This window comes from Pseudorca crassidens, chromosome 14 (genome assembly GCF_039906515.1).
Source record: "Pseudorca crassidens isolate mPseCra1 chromosome 14, mPseCra1.hap1, whole genome shotgun sequence".
In the NCBI taxonomy this organism is placed as follows: domain Eukaryota; kingdom Metazoa; phylum Chordata; class Mammalia; order Artiodactyla; family Delphinidae; genus Pseudorca; species Pseudorca crassidens.
Genome location: NC_090309.1, coordinates 89,889,816 through 89,909,868, shown reverse-complemented (window position 1 = coordinate 89,909,868; position 20,053 = coordinate 89,889,816). Strand labels below are relative to the sequence as shown.

The 20,053-nt window shown below is 50.4% G+C and overlaps 1 protein-coding gene across 2 annotated transcripts in view; it reads right to left on the bottom strand.

Moving 5' to 3' along the window:
- Nucleotides 1-19,647, bottom strand: part of EIPR1 (EARP complex and GARP complex interacting protein 1) — an 89,122-nt gene extending 69,475 nt beyond the window's left edge. Inside the window, exons 1-3 of one of the 2 annotated variants that reach the window (XM_067703790.1) lie at nt 19,472-19,645; nt 16,172-16,255; nt 7,197-7,329 (exon numbers count right to left, since the gene is read on the bottom strand). In XM_067703790.1, the coding sequence (XP_067559891.1) occupies nt 7,197-7,329; nt 16,172-16,255; nt 19,472-19,513 (259 nt within the window). In that variant the 5' untranslated portion in view covers nt 19,514-19,645. Of the gene's footprint in view, nt 1-7,196; nt 7,330-16,171; nt 16,256-19,471 lie in introns of both variants that reach the window. The other variant, XM_067703791.1, reaches the window with a different exon arrangement.
- Nucleotides 19,648-20,053: the final 406 nt, after the last annotated feature.

Here is a 20,053-nt window from a genome sequence, read left to right as displayed (position 1 = left end):
CGTGTTGGATATTTGAAAGCCGCCAAGAGCATTTAACCGTACGGGTATCAAATCGTTACACTGTACACCCGACACTAACATGATGTTACATGTCAACTATATCTCAATAAACTGGGAGAAATTCTAATAATAGAAAACCAGATAGTTCACATAACGCTTGGGCTGGTGCCTGGCAGCTTAGCGTTAAAGGGCAGGTGTCATGGTCAACGTCACCAGCACATTCCCTCATGGGTAAAACAGGATGGTAACAGTGACGGTGAGAGCCACCGTCAGTGCACGGCTTCACAGTAAGCGCCGTGAGCCATGAAGCAGGGGCCTCGAGCCCAGTCTTCTGGGCGAGCCCACTCCCCGATGCCGGCCAGGTCCTCTGATGGGCTGCACCTCACCCCTGCACCCCGCTGTCCAGGCCGTCCAGAAGCTTTGCTTCCTCTTCGTGGGAAGGCAAGTGGCACATGAGCCAGAGGTGGGTACAGGGTGCTTCTCTTTGCCAGGCCACCTCATACTCATCACTAACAGATAAGCTGTTCATGGGAACAGGCAGCAACGACATGCGCAGTTTTTGGCAAAAAAGAGTTCATCACATCCATACCCTGAAGGAAACAGCACTGGAACAAAACAGTAACTTGACCCCAAAATCACAACCAACAGCCTCCGTGGTCAACATTCCACGTGGCTGGTTTCCCATCGCTCACCAGACAAAGTGACCCCAGTGAAGTACATCCACCTGAACCCCAGACCGAAGAGGATGTGACGAAATACACACCCTCACGTTCATGCAGCACACGCATCCCGCACGCACAGCACACATTCAGCTGCAGACCCACCAGGCTCCCACCCCCCAGTGAAATCAGCTTCATCTGACACTGGTCAGCGCACAGCTATCCCCGTGAAGAGAGGCCCATCAGTTCTATTTTTGTTAGTCACAAAAAACGAGAGCCCACAAAATCTATAAGTGTTAAATGGAGTGCAAACCATTTCCATCTCCAAGCCCATTCTTCTTGGCCTGGTGTGAGAAGGAAAGACGAGCTGGCACTGCCGGGACCTCCCATGTCTGCAAGGCCAGGGGCCGACCCGGCGCAGGGCTCCTCGGGGCTCCCCAAAGAGACTGCTCCCCCCGGAGAATGTCCTGACCTCTTTCTTTTCAACACACTCTTCCTCGGCACCGGGATCATAAGAAAACTTACCTCTCCCCTTGCCTAGCTGAGCACCTACACCCTGAAAGAAGGCGTCAGTCTTTCCACATCTGCACAGAAAACACAAAGTCGGTGTCAGCTGGGGGCACGCAGCCCATCTGCTGGGGAAAGACCAGGTGGCGTGTGGGGCAGGGTCCTTCCCGGGCCTCCTCTACTCAGCAGAGCAGGCGACAGTGTCGTGGACTCTAGTTTCTCTCCCTGCTCCTCGGGGATGCCATTCTTCTTAAAAACCTCAACCATTTTATCTCAGAATTATGGTTTCATAAGGAGGGGCCTTAAATCGTTCTTTTCCCGGGAAAACCTACTTCCTCCCTTTGCTTATTTTCACAAAGTAACCATTTAAACTCAAAACATGCTATTTTCTTATTTGACGCAGAGATCAATGGGAAACTGCAGCTGTGAACAGAAACAACCGCATTCCGATCTGCTGCTACCGGAGACCCCTAGACGGGCAGCTAGAGGGACTCTTAGCACCTCACTGCTCAGGTGACCCATGGAGTCTGGGAGGATGGGAACGGTGACACGCGAGCGGGGAGGGCTCCCAACATCACCCGAGGGACATGGCGGACAGAAGACACACTCACGTACCTCTCAACAAAGCCCCACCATGTCACCCTGGGCCGTATTTTGGGGAGTCATCATACAAGCCCAAAGGATACTGATTCCTCTTAAAACTTAACTGTTCTCACAGGCAATTATTGACAGGGGAGCCGGCAGTGAATCCCACCCTCACTTATGGGAGATGGCCAAAGACCGGCCGCAGGGCAGCTCACAGCGGGACCAGGCCGGGGTCGGGCTCTGAATCTGCCACGGCTCCCCTGCCCCCTCCCCCTGCCCTCCATGGTGCCCTGGCTGCAGCACCGGCACAGACTTCTGACTACACATTCGAGGACAGGACCCCGACGCGGTTTTCCAGCTGCGCCCACTGAACGGGCTGCCATCAGTGTCGTCTTGCACCTGCCCTGTGGGATGTGCTGTGGCTCTCGGAGCCCGGTACTCAGTCTCACATCTTCCCACCCTCAGCTCTTACTGCAATGTCTTAAGCACAACAGAAACTCCAAGAAATAATGATTTAAAAATATGAAATGGGAGTGAATGTCTAAAGCCAGAAACTTGTACTACATTGGTGTGGCCTCAGGATGGATCAGCAGGCTCTAAACAGCCCTCTCATGTGTGGAACTCCGACTGAAAAGGCGCTGTCTGGCAGTCAAGGGCACCGCCTGGAACCAGAATCCAACGCTCAAATCCCAACTCTGACCCCACCAGATGCATGACCTTGAGAAAGTCACTCAGCCTTCCGATGCCTCAGTTTCTTCATCAATAAAATGCGAACTTGATGAGCGGGTGCTCCTCCAAGTGTTTAAACAGTGTCTGACACCCACTGCCAGCAACACACACTGCAGCTACTGCCAGTCTCATGGCTGCTGATGGAGCAGGGACGGTTCTGCTGTAATGACTGTCATGAGCTTAAATGCAAGTCGTCACTCACCAAACCAACTCTATAAACCAAAAGTGGCAAAATCCATTAAAACCAAGACTGTTACAGTCTCCCAAGGCAACAGAAATAAAAGCAAAGTAAACAAATGGGACCTAATCAAACATAAGCTTTTACACAGCAAAGGAAACCATAAACAAAACAAAATGACAACCTACAGAATGGGAGAAAATATTTGCAAACAATGAGACCGACAAAGGCTTAATTTCCAAAATATACAAAGCTCATACAATATCAAAACAATAAACAACCCAATCAAAAAACGGGCAGAGGGGCTTCCCTGGTGGCACAGTGGTTGAGAGTCTGCCAGCCAATGCAGGGGACACGGGTTCGTGCCCCGGTCCGGGAGGATCCCACATGCCACGGAGCGGCTGGGCCCGTGAGCCGTGGCTGCTAAGCCTGCGCGTCCGGAGCCTGTGCTCCACAACTGGAGAGGCCACAGCAGTGAGAGGCCCGAGTACAGGAAAAAAAAAAACAAAAACAGGCAGAGGTTCTAAATAGATATTTCTCCAAAGAAGACATTCAGATGGCCAATAGGCACATGAAGAGATGCTCAAAATCACTAATTATTAGAAAACTGCAAATCAAAATTACAATGAGGTACCACCTTACACCAGTCAGAATAGCCATCATCAAAAAGTCTTGAAATAACAAATGCTGGAGACGGTGTGGAGAAAAGGGAGCCCTCCTACACTGTTCGTGGGAATGGAAAGTGGTGCAGCCACTATGGAGAACAGAATGGAGGTTCCTTAAAAAACTAAGGAACCATATGATCCAGCAATCCCACTCCTGGCCACATCTGGACAAAACTCTAATTCGAAAAGACACACGCACCCCTATGTTCATAGCAGCTCTATTTACAACAGCCTAAGACGTGGAAGCAACCTAAGTGTCCACTGACAGATGAATGGGTAAAGAAGATGTGGCACATATATACAATGGAATACTACTCAGCCATGAAAAAAGAATGAAATAATGCCATTTGCAGAAACATGGATGGACCTAGAGATTATCATACTAAGTGACGTAAGTCAGACAGAGAAAAACAAATACCATATGATATTACTTACATGTGGAATCTAAAATATGATACAAATGAACTTATTTACAAAACAGAAATAGACTCACAGACACAGGAAAAAACTTATGGTTACCACAGGGGAAAAGGTGTGGGGGAGACAAATTAGGAGTTCGCAATTAACATATACACACTACTATATATAAAACAGATGAACAACAAGGACCTGCTGTATAGCACAGGGAACTGTATTCCATACCCTGCAATGAGCCATAATGGGAAAGAATATGAAAAAGAATAGATAGATAGATATATGTGGATAACTGAAGCATTTTGCTGCACACCAGAAACTAACACAACTTTGTAAATCAACCATACTCCGATAAAAAACAAAAGCAAAAACAGAAAACCAAGACCACTGAAGCCCTCACGGCCTCTGGCTCCTTCTGGGGACCCAGGAACTGGCAGGCAGGCGAAGCTATACCTCGGCTCTGCTTGGTGTTTAAAAGGAGGAGGAGCCCCCACCACTGAAGGCCACAGACAAGCTCTCAGAGTGATCAGAGGGCGCGCCTCCCTCCCGTCGTCGGAACCGTCCCACATGGGCACGGCACAGAGCCAGAGATGAAGGGCCAGGCCTAAGACACGGCTCACTGCACCAGCCAGGGCACTGGGACCAGCCGGGCTCCCCCGATGCCCCAACCCAGCCCCTCAGAGGACCCCACTGGGGCCTAGGGCGCCGCCGTGGCTCATTCCACGGGTCAGGCGGGGACAGAGGCGGGGATCCTCCAACTGGAGGGCGAGGCCGAGGTGAGAGGAGGCTGTCTAAGGACAGGAACACCAGCCCATCCGTCCAGGGTCTTTGGACTTGGCCAGGGAGGTGAAGGCAGGAGACGGTGCCAGGACCTGGGAGGCTGCCTGCCGGAGGGGTGCCGGGGAAGGGCCGTGTCACTGCCAAGTCTTTCCTGCTACACTAGGAGCCTCCGTCCGCTTAGAACAAAGGCCCCGCCTCATCCTCCCCGGGCCACGCCTAAGCCAGGCAGAGGGTCCATCCTGCACGGAAACCTGCAGACCGGCCCGCATCTGCCTAAAGGGATCGCGGTGCTGTCCGAAAGGTCCCCGCACGTCTCGGGTGGTCATGAGATGCAGGCGAGTCTGCATTCCCCTCAGAACCACGACACCCACTGGAGGCTATAAATGACGGTTTCGGTACGCTCGATAGAGACAGCACGTTGATCCTGTGGCCTCGAGCACCCCAGCGCCTACCCCTGAAGGTTCTGTGCCCCAAACTCAGGAGCTCCCGTGGTGGTGGGACGGCTGGAGGGGCATCAGGGCTGAGGTGCTCCTGAGGGACCCTGCGGGCTGTGCCAGGCCGGGGCCACCACCGCTCCCAGAGAAACTCAGCAGGACCAGGCCGGGCGCCCGTGAAGACCTGGGCTGCCGGGGCCCCCCAAACCCTCACACACCCAGCCTGAGCCCTCCTCGCTCCTTGCTTCCAAATAAAGGCGTGGGTCGAACTGCACCCATTTTACAGGCGAAATCGCCAGATGCTACCAGGGCGGCCAGGATGGAGAGCTGGGAAGCGGCTGGGAAGCAGGGCCCACTGCCCATCTCTGGTGGGGCCACCTCTCCTCACCGCTGTCCCACCTCCACCTTGACGGGGAAATGCTGGAAAATAACTGGGGATGATCTGGCAGAAATCACTGGACCGTCGTGCAGTGATTGTGCAGTCCCATGGCCTTGGGCCTCACTAACTACACGTGAGCTACAGAGAGGTTCGCACGGAGGGGTCACATTCGCCTCCTGGTCTCCGGCGCTCTCCCCACTTAGGGCGCAAACACTGAGATTAACTCAGCATCCGTGGCATCTGGGCCTGGGTCTCCTGCTCATCTGCTCGGACATCTCGGCACCCTCATTCCAAAGAAACTCACCACATCTTGTGAAATCCCAGAGACCAGTCTTTCAATTCAGTTTAAATCAGCCGATTCCATCCGTAACTGTTTTCTGAGCAGTGATTACACACAACTGTGTGAGTGAGCTTCCAAAAGGGGCCACGTCCCACGTCCGCCCAACCATCTGCTCGGTGCCGTGCACATTCACCGCGGCCCTGGGCCGCACGGCCCCACGGAGCCAGCCTCACCCACCCACGTGCCCTCGTTCTGCTTCCACGGTGATGCATTTTCTTGTAAAATTATCAGAAAGAAAAGCTACAGTGTTTTTTTTTAATCTTCATCCACGTAGAATAAGTTCTAAAAGAGTTTACTACTAATACAGCTTCCCTGCCAGCACCTGGACTCTGAGAACATATTTTCACAAAAATCCAGGTGATGGCTAAAGTCTGATTGACAGCAGTTATAGATCCCTATCGATAATCTGGAACAAGCTACATCTGTCACTTGCTCCTCCAATGACAGAGACATAAGCTAGGATAGATGGGTGTGTGGCTTGCTTGGAAAAGGAGTTCGAATGTCTAGTTTACTTTAACCTACAGCAAATTCACTATCATTTTTCAAGACAGAGAACAGAACTCTGCAAGAAGTTTTTTGCCTGCAAGTAGTACCTACTTGGGCTGTGCAAGAGGATTTAACGCTGCTTTACTCGCCCTCCCTCCTCAGCAGGAGGAAAAAAAGGTGTGGAGGGAGGTTTTCTCACCTGCATTTATAAACGTAAGTTGTGAGTTAATCCAATTCTCTGTAGTTATTTACAAGGCCACTGTGATATTTATTCCAGAGTGTGTGTGTTTGTGTGCACACGTGCACACGCATGCGTGCATCTATCATAGTACAGACTTCTACTGACTTGCAGGGGGGGGTTGCATGTTGCAATAAACAGACATAATTTAAACACTGCTATTTATAAGAAAAATCAATTCCAAGATTCCTCAAGAGCAAACAGTTTCTAGACGCTCTGTGTGGAAGCCCACATCTCTGTGCTTCCTTTCTCCTTTCCTCCCAAAGCCAGAATCTGAATGCTAGTTACTGACAACGACAGAGTAACAACAATTAAGGAAGTCGTGTGGCCAGTTTAGCACCATAGACTTTGGACTGACACAAACGCTAAAACGTCCCAGAGACGGGAAGGCAGACGGTAGGCTGGGCAGAAGCCTATGAAGGATCGTGACCATACAGCACGCGTGTGCACCGAGAAGCTGTGATTCACTGGTCCTGCTATCACACATACTGATAGGTGATGAGAAAGATGCAAGTCCAGCTGCCCTCCTGAGGGTGCAGTTAATTAAGGACGAGGGCAGCTACATCCACCCGTGGAGACCCTCGGGCACATCACTCCCACTCCCCGGGGTCAACGCTCCTGGAACAGCCATGATTCCAGCTTCAGTTCTTAGGCTTTGGATTACAATAACCGCTTAGTATAATCTACATTTACCCACAGTATCACAGCTTCTCTGTGAACGCAGCACTTCCCTGACTGGAACATCTTATGCATCACGGGCCGACCCAACAGTGGGCGCACACAGACCCCTAGGGATACTCACTCTTGTTGTAGCAGGTGGCCAGCACTCCCTTGTCTGCAGGGCTGGCACTAATGTGCCAGATCTCACCCGCTTGATGGAGGAGCACATTTTTATTTATAATGTTATTCTCATCATCAAAGTCTATGATGTGGATCTATAAACACAAGGAAAGAGAATGTCAGAACCTCACACAGTTTCCACATGACTTCATGGAACACAGTGACTACAGGAATAATAATCAAATGCATCTTTCACATCTTTACTTAACAGTTATTCTTACTACAGTAACAGTATACACTTAAGACAAGTGTGAAATCCCCACAAAGTATTGTTACGATTTGCAGCTACAGAACCCTGCCCCCTGCCACATCAACTCCTAAAGAGACAAGACACCAAAAGCTGCGTCCCCGCCTCGCTTGGTTAGGCCATGGCTGGTGCCAGGGCCAGAGTCTTCCAGGATGGTGCCACCAAGCCAAGACTGTCCCAGACCTGCTGCACAGCTGTGGGAGGAGAACAGGGCAGGGCACTGCTGCCTGATGAGGCCCAGTCTTAGCCCTGCTCTGCCCACTCTGTAGTGGGCACAATTTAACTCACGTCGGAAAGAAATGAGGCAGGAAGGGGTGAGAAAGCACTGCGTGTTAGCACATCTTAAACCTCTTTTTAAAAACAAAGCCAACAGCTGTCAATGCTTCTGATCATATAACATTGATTATAACGACATGACATTTTAGCCACTAAACGAAAAGTTACATGTGCTATCACCATGCTTTTCTGGATAATTTTTAGAGGAATGGAAATGATGTCCACGTTCACTCTCTTATCAACAGTCAAGTCACTGGAAAAAATAAAATTAAACATTTTAAAAATAAATTTATACTTGTAATCATGAATCTGCACAAAGATTTATATCCAAGAATGTTCACTGTGGCACTGATTGTCATAATGAAAAATTAGAAGCCACCTAAATGTCTGGCAACAGGGAATTGTTCAAATAAACTGTAGTACTTGACTGTAATATAATACTATGAAGCCATCCATTCTACTATAAAAACTATTTAGTCTCAGGGAAGAGGGTCCGTAACATATATCCAAGGGGAAAAGAACCAGTAAGAGAACCGCACACACGCACCACACGCTTTCTGTTAAAAAGCAAGCACATCTGAATGAGAGAACCAGAAAGCAACTGGTTACCTTTGGGTGGTGGGATTATAGCGGCTTTTCCTTTACTTCTTTGTGGTTTGTTTTCATTTTTAACATTTCTCATGATTAATATGCACTACTTTGCAGTCAAACATTAAATGATATTTTAAAAACTGTTTCCATGACACCCGAAGCATCTCCACTCTGCACTTGCTCAGGGCCTCTCTCTTCTCGGCTGCTTCCTTTGTACAGTGTCCTCATGTGAAAACAACCCCCGGTACCTTAAGGGGTCGCTCTGGACTCAGAGTAGAATTCAAATCCCGCCGTTCCCACTTACAGTCTGTGTGACCCCAAGCCTCAGTGTCCCGGAGAATACAATGCAGGAGAAGGGACAAAGCTCCTGGGATTGCTGGGACCAAGGGGTCGTGCAGGGCTGATCTCGGAGTGGGGGGGCACACACACTGGCTCCCGCCCTTCTCTGGGGGAGGGAGATTAAAAACCATGACTGTTGTTTTTATCTTTAAAACTACTTTCAGTCAGTTTCTCACAGGACTCATAGCCCAATGTAGTTTTCACAGTGGGTTTGGAAATACTCCTGGTGGACAGCTTCTACATTCTAAAAGTTATATGTGAACACAGACTAAAAGGCAATACACAAAATCAGGCAGAATTTTTGTGTTGTTAGGGTGAACAGGAAATTTTTTTCTTAAGTATTTGACGTTTCCTCCTTATCAGAAAATCCATGAACACTTAAAAATGAGGCACTTAAATGTACAATTCTTCCTCTCCCCAGAGCTCTCCCTCTGCAGTACCCTGAAACATCGGGACCAACACCCGGGGGAGCACAAGAGCTCTGGCTCCTCCTCTGCTGGCTCTGTGGACCCAGGTGCCAGGTGAGCGCACAGCCCCCCTGCACACCTGCAGCTCCTGGCTGGGAGCCGTCCTTCCACCGGACCTCTGACCTCTGTGCCCACACTTTGCGCTCCTCTGGAGGACCTGCTCCGTCTGGGGAAGGCTATTCCTTCTTGTGAAGACCAGAAGCACGCGGGGTCCAAACAGGCTCTAGTATGTGATCCCAGCTGGTCTTCCTCTGGGCTCGTTTCTTACCCGCTCAGGCACACACAAGTCAGCCTCTGCCCTAGACGGCTGGGCGTTGGGAGGAGTCCAAGACCCCCCCCAACAGGTCCACCTCTCCTAACCTGATAGTCTGATACTATGGCCCTTAACCTTCATCATTAAGCTTGGGAGTCCTAGCATTCTTCCATGTCCTCACCTACAGCAGGCTCATGGACGGGTCCAAAGGCTACATCTTCATGAGATGTTGTAATCCAGGTACGCTCGGAGAGAACGGTAGGACATCATCACCACAAACAAGTAGGGATCAAAAGAATAATGACTAATATGCAAAATGCGACAGGCATCGAGCTATTTTACACACACTGGTTCCTTTAATCCTAAAAAGGGCCCTGTGATAATATGATAACCTATCATTATTAGCCACGACTACAGGGGAAGAAACCAAGGTTTACAGAGCTGGAGTATCACGGTTCATTCGATTAGAAATGGGATTCCAGAGCCTGTGCTAAGAGCCTCCACACCGTCGGGGCACGGGATACCCCACCCTCCCCGACACTGGGCTTTGCACTGCAGCAGGGCAGCAAGAGTAGCAGGCAGCTCCTGATTCGGAAGAAAGAGACGGTAACTTAACTGCCTGTCCTCAGGGCACCACCCTCTGCCCAGCTCACACAACGTACACAGCAATGTTCTGTTGCATAAACATATGCAGTTACAGGCCAATTACAAAAACAAGCACTACAGTGGAGAAAACACTACGATTAAGGTGAGTGCAAAAGATTATGGGGGCACAAAAGACAGAACATTCAGTGTTGGCTCAGAGGGTGGGGAAGATGTGTGGTTGTCTGGGTAGTGTGTAAGTGTTACTTTAAATTCTTTACGCAATTGCTGAGCTTGGAAAATGCTTCCAACAGCTTGTAATGAAGCTCAAGGTCATATCTTTTGTATTACCATTATTAAAATTTTAAAGTTGGACTTACCAGTGCAGGGCTAAGGGCACAGATGACACTATAAAAATTTAGAAGCCAGAGTTATAAAACTTATTAGGAAGCCTGTAAAGATGATCTTAATCAAGCCCCCTCATCTTCCCGCAGAATCAGGGTTCAGAGAAAGCTGTCCCTGTCCACAGTACCCATCACTGGAGCACGTGACTCCAGGCCGCTGCCCTCTGTGTGCTTCTTTTCTTATTGAACTTAAGGTAAACTCTTAAAAATTCAAAAACAAAAAAAAAAGTGTTGTAAAATTGGAAAGGAAAAAGCGAAAGCTCGCCTCCAGGGGAAAGTTAAGGATCCTCCCTTCTCGCTTCCAGAAATTGCCCTGGATCCAGCCTCACCAGAAACCCAGCTCTTCCTGATGCTTCCTTAACAGGAGCATAAATTCCTGTAGTCATTAAAGGAGGGGGAAGGATGGGGCGGGGGTCAGGGGGAGGGGGGGAGATGGGGGGAGGGAGGGAGACGGGGTGGGGGGGGAGGCGGGGCAGGAGGAGGGGGACGGGAGGGGGACGGGGGAGAAATGGAGGCTCAGTCTGGAGTGGGGCTGGGAACCTGAATTTCTAACAAACGCCTCCAGTGATTCTGAGGGTGGCCAAATACAGGACCTGCAGGCAGAGAGGGCACATGAGCAAAGCTGTCCTCGGTCAAAATACAAATACAGAACAATCGAGCTGACACGTTAAAAAAAAAAAAAAAAGATTACAAAGGAAAAGAGCCATGGGGAAAGAAGGCCGCTGCATTGCCAGCCCCTTGGGGATGTCGGCCTTCTCAGTGACTGCTGAGAGAAGGCCGGCCACAGTGGTCCTCTCTGTCACCCTGGCGCTCACCATCTACGCGACAAATAGGGGAGAAGCAACATGCAGAGAGATTCTGCAGGGAAAGCAGGGTGCAGAAGCAACCCAACCCCTGCAATGCGAAAGCCCTGCCCCTGGGCTCTGCCAGAGCTTCCCGCTGGACCAGAGGAGCACAGCCTCCCAGGAGGGCCCACCTTCTCACAAAGGAGAGCTCAGGGGAGACCAGGACTCCAGAAGTGCCCGTCCTGCTGCAAACACAGGCAGCGCAAAATTAAAGGCACAGAAAATAAAGCAGCTCATCAGACAAAGAAAGGCCAGCAACTGTGACAGCTCCTCAAATTTTCACAAGAACAGCCGGGCTGAATTCAGTAGCACTGATTCAGGTGAGGGGCACTTTCTAGGGATTAACAGTTGCCAGGGAGGAGCTGATGGCCCGAAGCAAAGCTGGGGAGGGGGACAGAAACCCTACCAGCCACCCCTCCTTCCCCAGGCAGGGCGGAGCTCCGGAGGGCGGGGTTTCAGAGCTGGGCTGAGGTCACGTGATGCCCCTGTCACTGTCACAGCTGGCACTGCAGGTGCTTCGGGGCAGGGGCGGCACCTCCTCCCACAGGGGCATCAGCCGTGGGGGCGCCACAACAAGTGTCCAGGACGCGCCCTCGCCCAGCCGATCTTCACAGTTCACGGCGCGTGCAAGCGAGGAGGACGCGGGGAGAGGGAGCCGGTGGCTTGGTGGTCATCCTGCCGCGCTTCAGCAGGGCCCCAGGGAGAAACCGCGTGGCTGCTAGAGCCGACCCCTCCGTTTGGAAATGGGGCCAATAGCACCCACCCTGTCCACTGAGGGCGCAGTGGACACCACCTGCCTGCACTCCCTGTCTGGCCCTCAGTCCCCCATGGCTCACAGGCCAGGACCCCCATCATTATCTTTCTCTCTCACCAACTCATGGCTGGAGGCGGCTGGGAGTACGTCCCAAGGAGGGGAATGACAGACACACAGCACTGCCAGACAGGGACCCACACGACACCGCTGACGGGAGAGGACACAGAGGGGAAGCCCCTGTCCACCCTCACTGCAGGGAAGCAAGCCGGAGACAGGGGAAAGGAGACAGGGGCAGTCAGCCAGAAGGCCCTCATCATTTTAAAACGCAGGTGGTAATCGTGTGATAACAGTAACACTGTCAGAAACCAGAGGGACAACCGGACTTCCTCTGGAGACAGAAGGAAATAGGGATGCTATGCTCCCCCCACCACAGGGCATCCTCTACCGGGGGCAGGTGCCTCTGGAAACACGTGTCACACGAGGGAGGAAGCATGTGGCACACATGTAGGGAACCATGCACATCACATGTGAGAAGACCTGTGTCTCACATGTGGGAGGAAACATACTATATGTGAGGGGAAGCACTGTCAAGTGTGAGAGGAACACACGTGTGACGTGAGCAGAACAGGCATGCATGTCTGAGATGAAACATGCACGCCGGGCGTGAGGACTGTTTCCGGCGGCACAGGTGTCCATGCACGCGGCCTGGCCCCCCTGCTCCCTCTCGCCTCTCCCTTCCCCCTGGGCTCCCTCCCCGGGGATGAGCCAAAGTACTATGAAAACACAGGCCCACCAGCAAGTGACACAACTCATCACAGCCTGAAGGCCTCAGCTCAGACACCCCCTTCTCTGTGATGCTGGCTCTGATGCCACCAGGAAGAAACTGGTGTCCTTCCGGCCACGTGCCACTCCGCCTGGACCTCTCTCCTCAGTGTCACTGCAGTTATCTGCACATCTATGTCACTGCATCACTGGAAGCTGAACTCAGGGCACAAATGTATCTGTTCCTTCTGTGAGTCTCACACCTAACACAGTGAGAGGAATCAGAGTCCTGTCACCACACTAAGTAAGCATTGCTGAGCAAATGAATGAATGAGTGAGTGAGTGAATGAATGACTGTCCCAACAAGGCCACGTACCTTTCCCGGAAACAGAAAAGAAACACCAGCAGGTCAGAAACACTCTTTCATTCCTATCGTCTGGATTCACAGCCAAAAGACCACCACAGGTGAAGAGTGTAAAGAGAAAGTTATAAACCTCAGCCTCCACCCTTTAATTCAACTGTGGCCAGAAAAAAATAACTGAAGCCAGAGGCTACAATCCTGAATCAGCAGCTTAATGAGGACTTTTTTTTTTTTTTCCGGTACGCCGGCCTCTCACTGTTGCGGCCTCTCCCATTGCGGAGCACAGGCTCCGGACGCGCAGGCTCAGCGGCCATGGCTCACGGGCCCAGCCGCTCTGTGGCATGTGGGATCTTCCCGGACCGGGGCGCGAACCCGTGTCCCCTGCATCGGCAGGCGGACTCTCAACCACTGCGCCACCAGGGAAGCCCTTAATGAGGACTTTGAAAGGAAAGAGCCGGCAGAGCACACAGTGGTTCTGCATCTAGCACTCAAGGAGCCTTACACACTGGAGTAAGGCTGAGGTTACCAAGAGTTACGCACTTGTTACCATTAACTACCGAACTTTTCTGGACCTTACCATTGGAAAGTTGGATTTCTAAGACTGATTTTTAAGAAGAATCAAAGTCTCTCACCTAAGATGATAATGTTTCTTTCACTAGGCCCACGGACCGACAGCCCATATTCTAAAAGCCAGGACTGTTCCCGCAGAGAGTACATTTGATAAACAGGCATATGGAGCTGTAAACTACGTTTGTCAGGAGGCTGATGTCCCCCCTGGCTTAGATAATTACGATCCATTATGACAGGGCCACATAAGAGGTGCTCCTTGACACTGGTTAGCAATGCAGATGCTTGGGCCCACCCCCGAGATTATCTTGCTTCAAAAAAGATTTCAGGAAGATTAAAGCACTTTACGTCATTTGGGGCCGAACCTTTCTTAGTATCATAACCAAATGGTATACAATTTTGCCTGATAAAACCAGGTACAATGTAACTTATTAATGCCTTACACTACCTCATTTTGTTCTTAATTCATTTGTTTCTGTCAGCTTTTAATATTTTCTAGAAAAAATTTATAAGCATCCCTCATTAAATAATAATAACAATTTCTTTCTTTTCTTAAGAAGTTTAAAAGCTGATGTTCAGGAATCCCCTGGTGGTCCAGTGGTTAGGACTCTGAGCGTTCACCACTGAGGACGTGGGTTCAATCCTTGGTTGGGGAACTAACATCCTGAAAGCCGTGCAGCGCAGCCAAAAAAAATAAAAATAAAAACTGATGTTCTACCAAGAAGGTCAATGGTACAGGCCCGGAGCTGGGTGGAATTGAAACACAAGTAGATGAGAAAAAGGCAGTTAGTCGTCCACCTGGCTCTGTCCCCAGGCCTCTAACACCTCCCCCATCACAAACTCCACCCATCCATCCCCAGAGGAAACAGCTGTGCCTCCTGTCACCAGCTCCCTGTGCTGTCACCTGGTTAGCCTTCCCCTCTCTCCGCCAACCAGCACCCCCAGGCTGCACGGTGCCGTCACCGGGTTTCCTCTTGCCCTGTGAGACAGCCACTGCTAACTATCTTTATAAATAAATCATTCCCATCTGACATTTTCCAGGAGGAAAGTAACACACACACATATTCAGAAAACTGGAAATTATAAAGAAACAACTTACATCACATTCACATTCCCTGAAGATAACTATGGCTCAAATTTCGAGCCCTTTTGACCTATTTCTAGTCTTTATTCTATGCTGAGATTCAATTTTGTACTTTATCTACTTTTTTTATAGAGGTATAATTGATATAACATTATATCAGTTTCAGGTGTACAATGGAATGATTCGATATTTGTATATATTGCAAAACAATCTACTTTTTTTTTTTTTTTTACACAATAGTGATCGCACAGTATATACAATCTGAACATTTCACAGAATCACCTAAGAATTTTTAGGTTGTAACGCTTCTGAGGAGACTCAGCTTTTCAGGCGTGCAGTGAGGGAGCACACAGCCGACAGCGGCCAGGCTCAGCCAGGCTAGTCATGTGACTCTGCCATCGAGTACGGGAATGCCATAGGATCCCACTTACTACCTGCACGATGTGATCGCTTCTCGTGCTTTCACCATTCTATGCACCAATACGATATTATCCCTTGTATATAAAGCTTTTTCGATGTTTTGAGTATAAGAATTACGTGTTAAATAATATGAACATTTATTTATGAAGCTCTAGATGTATACCATCAAATTAGCTGCCATAATGACGATGCCAACATAAAGTCCCTCATCAACATGGGAGAGTGAGGATTTCACCACACCCCATGTGGCACTGAATACTCTTGGACAGCGATTTTAACACCATTACCCCCCACTGACAACAGTAACTGGATGGGGGCTGCACCACGTGACACCGCCTGACGTGCGTTTCCCCAAGATCAACGGCAGTGCACAACTCCGCAACAACCACGGCACCTGCAGACAACCCTACCTCTATTTGAGGATGAGGAAGACGAAGTCCAGCAAGGTTAATCCATTCGCTCAAGGTCATACTTTTGTGTCAAGCCGTGGACTGAACCTCAATCTTGTATCCAACAGCCTATCCACTATAGTGGCCAGGACAGCACATAGGTCACACCCTGTATATCTCCCTGGACCAACTGGCAGCGACAGCCTGGAACTCTATGTTGCAGTGGGATTACGGCCTCGTCCAGGCTCAGCTAGAGAGAGTGCTGTGAGCCATCAGAGCAGTCGACCACTGGCTGGGATCAAAGGGGTGATGCTGACCTCGTACCCTGGGTTGCTTCTCAACCACTTACACGGTGAAACCTATATACCCACAAAACCAAAACACGAAACTACGGCAATAATGCTACACAGAATAAGTTTAAATTATTTAATTCAATCATCACATACAGTTGGCTATGTAAATCCCAATGGAAGTTTTATTTTGTTTGTGTGGCATTAATTTTCTCAAATGCTGCTTGAAAAATCAAGAATGAAATGGTTATAAAACCAAGAACAGCCTTAGTAATTAACATGTATACATTTGTCAAAAATAGTTACCTGATTATCATATTTTAGAGACTGCGTCCCAACCAGAAACCGAATGGCATCTGTTTCTGCCGTTTGAGGTGTGAGAGCACGTGCCTGCAGGAGGGAAGGAAAATGCACACACATGTATGAAGGTGGGATCTAACAGATTAGAAAGGCAGTTGCCTCTTCTACTGCTGATGGAGTAGCAACTGGTACAGAGCGCCTGCAAGGCAATTTAGAACCATGCACAAAGAGCCCTCAACTCTTGTACACTTTGTGACACAATTCCATTTCCAAAGTATATCTGGAAACAACTGTAAGTGGGCACAAAAATTAAGCAATAAAGATATAAATTGTGTTTTTTAACAAAACCATTATTTATTTTCAACAGTAATTGATTGGTTGAACAAATTATTCTTCAATAACAGAGCAGAAAATGGCTCCCAGTGATGGCAGAACAGGTGGTTTAGGCCAAGTCTCCTGCAGAGCCAGCTGGAGAAACTAAACCAAAAAGCTTGAGTTTGTTTCAAGGCTTCAGAAAGCTGCCAGTCGGGAAATGCAAGCTCCAGGTAAGGAGAGAAGTTAGAGGAGGGCTGACCTCCTACCCACTTTCGCCTGGAGGCCCTCATCAATTTGGAACAGGCGGCTAAGCGGTGATGCTGAGGAGAGCGTCTTACAGGCTCCCAGAGCTGGGCGAGCGGAGTGCAGGATCCTGGGGGGAGGAGGGGCCAGCAGAGCGCGAGGCTTTGGGGTGGGACCCTCCCCAGCCCGGGTCACAGGCCAGGCGCGAGGGCGAACTAGAGTGAGAGGAACCTGCTCAGCCTGGAGCTCCAAGTCACCTCAGCCCTTGAGTGGATCTCAGGTGACCTGAGCCCGCTGGCGCTCCTGTGCCCGCCCGCCGCCTGCCCCAGACACCTCGCCCAGCCAAGTCTGGAGCTCACTTTTCAAACAGTGGCGAAGGCTTCTCTCCTCTCTTCTCAGACTCTGGGAAATCATACAAAAGCAGGAAGGAAAATGAAGAGCACAAACACAAACTCTGTCTTCAGTGAAATGTGGAAACATCTGTAATCCAAACGCGCCTGAGAACAAAGCCTCCGAGGCGGCCAAGGCCCCAGCTGAGAGAAGACGCCGCAGAGGACGCTGGCCGCGACACCCAGACACAGGCGGGGACAACACCAGGAACCGCCCGGAGCGGGTGGCAGAAACAGGTGCCCTGCACACGCCGGGGCAAGAACAAGAGCAGGGCTGGGGACGGACTGGCATCTCCTCGGGAGCAGCCTGGGGCTCCGTGGGACGGAGTGGGAAGCCGGACTCTGCCAGACGCCTTGGCCTCGGGGTAAATGCCAGCTAAAGGGTTTACTCAACAAAGCCCTGAGCTGCAAGAACTCCTGTCGGCCCGGGCCTGGCCCACCTCCACCTACAGAGCCTACAGCGAGCTGCTGCACGCAAGGGCTCAGCCCTGGACATGATCTAGGGGCCAGCAAGGGAGCCCTGCAAGGGCACCACGAGGAGGCATGGGGAGGGGGAGGGGGAGGGGAGGGGAGGAGACAACAGGAAAAGGCGTCAGAAGATGCAAGCATTAGGCGGATGCTGCCACAGAAGAGCCAGAGCCCGTGATTATACACACGGACACTCACCTACAGAACTCAATGGAGCAATCACCTCTTCACAAGCGAGAAAAGACTAGAGAGGGAAGGCAAGACAACCCCAGACAACTGAACCTGAGTCGACACAGCTGGAGGAACTGAAAACCAGACCCAATGCTGGAAGGACGCAAAGACAGAAACCCCAACGAATAATGTATGCAATATCTGAAGACACAACAAACCTATAGAATGAAACTACAAGATGGCTTTGTGCTTAAATTTGGCGCTGTTAAAATGCAGTGTCTTCGTGCATTGGGTTGGAAGCAGCAGATCCACTGGCTATTTGATCACAGTTCCTGTACGTCCTTTAAAATAATCTTCCACCCTTTAAGAAAAAGGGTCCTAAAACTCACCCAAGATTTGATATATTACTTGTCTTTATAGTGTAAACAGATTTCCAGTCATCATCTTGTGGAGCAAGTGTGAAAGGAACAGCACACCCAAGACCATCTAGGTTATGGTAATAGAAACACAAAGAACTTGGGCACTTGGCTCAAAGGGATGCAGGACAAGGAAGGGGAAACTCTGGGAGGAGAAACCGGCACCGGGTGCACAGCTAGTAAGGACAGCACTAACCAGGCAATCCAGGACATGCACACAAAGATAAGGTAAGGTACTCGACTTAAAATTCAAATTTTTTCTGCGCAAAAATCCTGAAAAGCTGGCTAAACAAGTCATGGAACCCTACTTGAACCAGCAGTCAACAATGTAATTAGAAAAACGAGAAACCTGAGTATAGATTTGGCAAAAGATTGTAATTAACTATATTGGGAGTCTGAAGGAAGACAGGAGAGCATAGAAAAAGCCAAAAATCCTCACGTGCCATGCCATCCAGTCGCCAGGTTATATCGAGAGATAAAAGCAAGAAGGTAAAGACTAGAAGAAACGCTTTTTAAAATGTTGAAAGTGGTTGTTCTCAAGAACTCAGATAAGATGGAAAGGGAGTGCTTAGGGCTGGCTGATTTTTAATCAGATTTTCAGCCACTGACTGCTTAAACAACTCGTAAGAATTACTTGTTTTAAAAATTTTAAATACACAAAAAGAAAAAGAGCTAAAATCATGAACACAAGTCAAAACGTTGCAGAAACACGGATGTGCTTGGCATTTTCTCATTTTAACGGCCCCTCTGTGCCGGTCTTCTGCCTCTTATTTGCACAGTGGTGCCTCATTTTACCCTCCAAGCCTCATTACCTTCAGTCAATGGTCAATAATCAGATTCCCATCTTCTATGTAAACTGTTCTCCACAGTGATTTAAACATCACTGACAACCAAACCTCCACTATAACTTTCGGTTCTTTTATGTTTACTGTAGTAATGGTTCTTCAAATTCAAGAAAGCCATGGCCCACAGAGCTGTGTAAAGTAAACAAGTGCAAAAATCAGCTACTTCTTTTAACATAAAAAAGAAAAAAATAGAGTGCATGCTTCTAGGAACGCCAACGCTGGAGGAAAGGCACACAGGCAAACACACCGAAGTGAGTGGTGAGACTTAGGCCACAAGGAACGCCCGGGGCTGAGGGGAGGCGGCGGCGGCTCCCAAACCGGGGGGTCGCGGGCAGAACCGCTGCGCCCCCCGTGTGTCACGCAAGCCCCCGGCCCGTCCTGGATGACCAGGGCCTCTGGCCCCCCGAATCCCCAGTGACCTCGGCTGCACCGACGTCGCTGGGCCCTCCTGTCACCCACCTGGAACTCCAGGCCGTAGATCACCGGCGCGTCGTCCTCCATGCTGCGGCGGCGCACTCGCCTAAGGCCGGTCCCCGGAGCGGGTGCGCCCCACCTCAGCGTCCATTCATTCCCTCCAGCCCCGGCAGCGCCAAACCGGAACGCTTTCTGGCCCACCCCGGCTCCCGTAGGGCTCACTTCCGGTGTTTTCCTGATGAGTCATCAATGCGCTCCTCGCTGGCGGCCAATGGCGGCAGTGCCGGGCTTGTGCGCATGCCCACTTGGCTCCCATCCGGGCTCTCAGCTCCCAGGCCCCGGAGAGTGGGACCGCGAGGGGACGACCGGCCTGGGGACTCCCGCAGGGAGGCGGGGGCGGAGCGAAGCCGGCCCGGCCCGGCTCGCAGTTACGGCCGCCCGGCGGTCTGCAGCTCGGGCCTCTCCCTGCTCCATCGCCCCAGAGGGAATGGCTTCCCTGAGGCTGTGACGCTGTCGTTGGACGGCTGGGCGCCGGGACGCATGCTTTGTAGGCACTGTCGTTAAGTTCTTCGCTACAGCCTTACGGCTAAGGCATCATTCTTACATTTTACAGATGGGCCGCTGCAA